Below are 3334 nucleotides of genomic sequence, written 5' to 3' on the forward strand. Positions count from 1 at the left end.
TTTGTTTGGTGTTTTTGAGGCAGAATTTCTCTGTGTAGCCCTGGCTGTCCTGGAACTTGCTCTATAGCCAGGTTGGCCTCAAACTCACAGAGATCCTTCTGCCTCAGCCTCCCAAGTGCTGGGACTAAAGCAGTGTGTCACCATGCCCGGCCAATTTAAAAATGAGGAAACTAAGAATCAGAAAGAGTGACGTCTAAGGTCCCAAGGCCACATGTGGCACCCAGGTTTGCAGGGCTCAGGCTCTGTCCCTGGGGACTGGCTGCTTTCTGTTGGGTTGGAAATGCAGGAGGGGAGTGGCATGGAACAGTGAGCTGAGAAGGAAAAGATGAGCCTGAGGGGCAGAGGGAGAGCAGCTCCTGCAGAGACAGCTTGCCTCAGCCAGAACAGAACGTCAGAATGTCATTACTGGAGGAGCTGGAGAAGACAGCTGGTTTAGGTTCTTCCTTCCTGAGAGACAAGGAACAGTCCAGGGGGAAACTACAGGGCAGGTTAAGAACTCCAGTCCACTTCTACTAATCTATGCCCCCTGGGTGGGCACAGTGGACACAGCAGCTTGCTGAGACAGTGACATCTGTGAGTGTCAGGTGAGGAAACACTGGACCGGAGAGTATGAAGATGAGAGAAACCAAAGAAAGGACTGGCTCAGAGAGGGCAACTCCAGTCTGGCTGCAGGGGTTCCTGCTGAGGCTCACAGGCTGCTTGCAGGGAGACAATCGAGCCCCCCACCCCCGACTTCACTCCCTCTACAGCGCAGAGGTGATTGGACCTCAGGAGGCTTATAGCACCCCACCCCCTAAAACACACACACACACACACACACACACACACACACACACAAAACACTGTGGGAGTGTGGAAGCAATCGGCTAAAGAACTGAGGCACCTTACCACCAGAACAGAAAGAGGAGCTAGCTCGCTCCTAACCGCTAGAATGGGGTGGGCGTGGAAAGGGAGGCTTCACTTGCCCAGGCTCAGCTCAGGGTCTCCTGCCTCCTGGAAATGGGACCTGGAGCCCAGGCTCCCTGGCTCCCTTCATTACATAGACTGAAGGGGGGGGGCATGTCTAAGGAAGCTGCCATAGTCCCACCTTTCCACTCATCCCCACCCCTGGACCTCTGGGACCCCACCACCCGTCACAGGAGGCATTCCCAAGTGGCCAATGTCAGGAAGTAGTGTCACCCAGTGACATCACTTTGAGGCCTTTGAGGAGCTTGAACACAGAAGGGTCTGAGGGTCTGAGGAGAGCTGCCGTTAGTTCTGAGGTTGGTATCAAAGAAGAAAAATGAAAGCAAGGTTTAGGAAGGTTCTTCTTCTGCCTTCCCTGCTGAATCAATCCTTAGCACCTCTAAACAGAGGGCTAGAGGACCCTCCCCCTTCCCCCTAGGCCCTGGTGGTTGTGTAATTCCACAGGCTGTTGATGTTACATAAGCCATCTGCACCATCCAAGGCTGCCCAGGCCCTTCCCTTGTAGTTCAGACCTAAAATTGGTATATTGATGTGGGGAGGCAATTAGAATATGCTTTTATTCCAGCCAGTCCCATGTCTGGCCAAAACAAAAATCAAAGCATCCCTCTGCAGGGTTGCCATAGTAACTCCCAGCCATAGGAAATGTATACTGATATCCAGAGTGGAATAATTAAGGGAGTTGGTTAGTGGGTATCTGGAAGGAGTGAAAGATCACCCTAACTAAGGTGGATGGGTAAAGACACACTCATAGGCATTGCCCCTCAAGGTTCACCCTGGCCCCCAAGAAGGGCTCTCTCTCTCTCTCTCTCTCTCTCTCTCTCTCTCTCTCTCTCTCTCTCTCTCTCTTCCTCCTTCCCTCCCCCTTCCTTTTTCCTTCCCTCTTTCATCCAGTCTGGCTCCTAACTGGGCCCAAGGCTCTGAGTTCTGTGATGCCACAACAAGGGGTGGGAGACAGAAGAGGGGAAAGGAGCCTTGGGTTGGGAAAAGTCCTAAGCCTATTCCTTGAAACGGGCTGTTTAGTCCTCTTGACATCAGCAAAAGACCACAAGGACCTTTGCACTGGAGCCAGGAGAGGATGCTTAAAGTGGTTCTGAAAGCTTTCCCAGGATGGTAGGGAAATAGGGGTCCAGAGAGTGAAGGATGGTTCAGGCGGAGGGGACATGCCCCTACCTTTCCCTGGGTCATGATGTCGTCTCTCGAGGAAGGAGTCCCTGAAGCGGGGGTAGCCGCTTGGGTCACCGCAGCCTGCCTGCGTCTCTTCTTTCCTCCGCGTGGATTCTAGCAACATCCACTGCAACCCGGCCAGGCTTACCGGAGCGTACCATCCGCACACGGGGGGAGGGGGAGGGCCTGGGAGGATGCTGCTGCGGACGCAGGATGCTGCGGACCTGAGAGCCCGGCAAGACATGCGCTTTGGCCTCCTCTGCTTCTCCCACACACTTCAGCCATCCCAGGGGACGGGGAGCTTTGCGCTGTGGAGCAGCAGGTGGATGGGTCCGCGGGGGTGGGAGGAGGCACCAGGACTCCCTGACACCCGACCAGCTGATTCTGTCTGCCAGCTTGTATAAAGGCCTCATCTCAGCGCAAGCAGCCACCAGCCTCGGCCTTGTTCCCCCTCCCTGTTTGGATGGCCTCAATTTGTCTCCAACTCCACTGCCCTCTCATCGTCTATTTCAGCGTTCAGCATAGACTGAGAAAGTTCTGGATGGCTTGCCTACTCTACCTCCCACCAGGGCTCCGGGGCCTTAGCCAGCCCCCAGTCGTCTCTCCCCTTGCTCTGGGTTACTTGTAAAATGGAAGCAATAGTGCCCCCGCTCCCACAGCCTGACTCATGGTGTGTCTGGGAGAATGCGTTTCTGTCTTTTTCAACCTTATTGAGACAGGTACTTCTGGAGGCATCTCTAGCTCCGTCTCAAAGCTCCTTCTTGCTCTCCTCTATCTGTGCCTTCTCAGCCTCCATCATTTTAATTCCGTCCTTTCTCCATCCCACAGTCCACCTACCCACTTCTGTAGCCTTGTTCTAGGGGCCTCAGTCAACACCAGTTCCCACATTCTGCAGTTCCCACAGTGCCCCTGTGAGGTTCCGACCTCACGAGCTGGGCTCAAGCCCCAATTTAGTCAGCCACTGGCTGTGTGACTTTGGCAAGGCTCTTACCCTCCCTGAGCTACCGCATCTCTCTATGAGAAGGAGGCTAAGAGCAGGACTGTGTTCTCCATCAGTTGCAAAGCCCTATGGGTAACGGTGGCAAGTTCTGTCAGGGTGGGAGCTGTGAGAAGCCCTAGAAGCAGAGTGCCCTGTCTCCGGTCTCCCAGAGGCCCAGGGTTAGCACCGAGAACAGGGTGGAGGGTCAAATCTCCTAAGAGAAGG

At 54.5% G+C, this 3334-nt stretch overlaps 1 protein-coding gene across 2 annotated transcripts in view; it reads right to left on the reverse strand.

The window, feature by feature from the left end:
- Nucleotides 1-2415, reverse strand: part of Faim2 (Fas apoptotic inhibitory molecule 2) — a 31104-nt gene extending 28689 nt beyond the window's left edge. For both annotated transcript variants that reach the window (XM_021217189.2, XM_021217188.2), the window contains exon 1: nt 2137-2415. In XM_021217189.2, coding sequence (XP_021072848.1) covers nt 2137-2151 — 15 coding nt within the window. In that variant the 5' untranslated portion in view covers nt 2152-2415. The remainder of the gene's footprint in view (nt 1-2136) is intronic.
- Between the last annotated feature and the right edge of the window lie 919 nt (nt 2416-3334).

This window comes from Mus pahari, chromosome 17, assembly GCF_900095145.1.
Source record: "Mus pahari chromosome 17, PAHARI_EIJ_v1.1, whole genome shotgun sequence".
Lineage (NCBI taxonomy): Eukaryota > Metazoa > Chordata > Mammalia > Rodentia > Muridae > Mus > Mus pahari.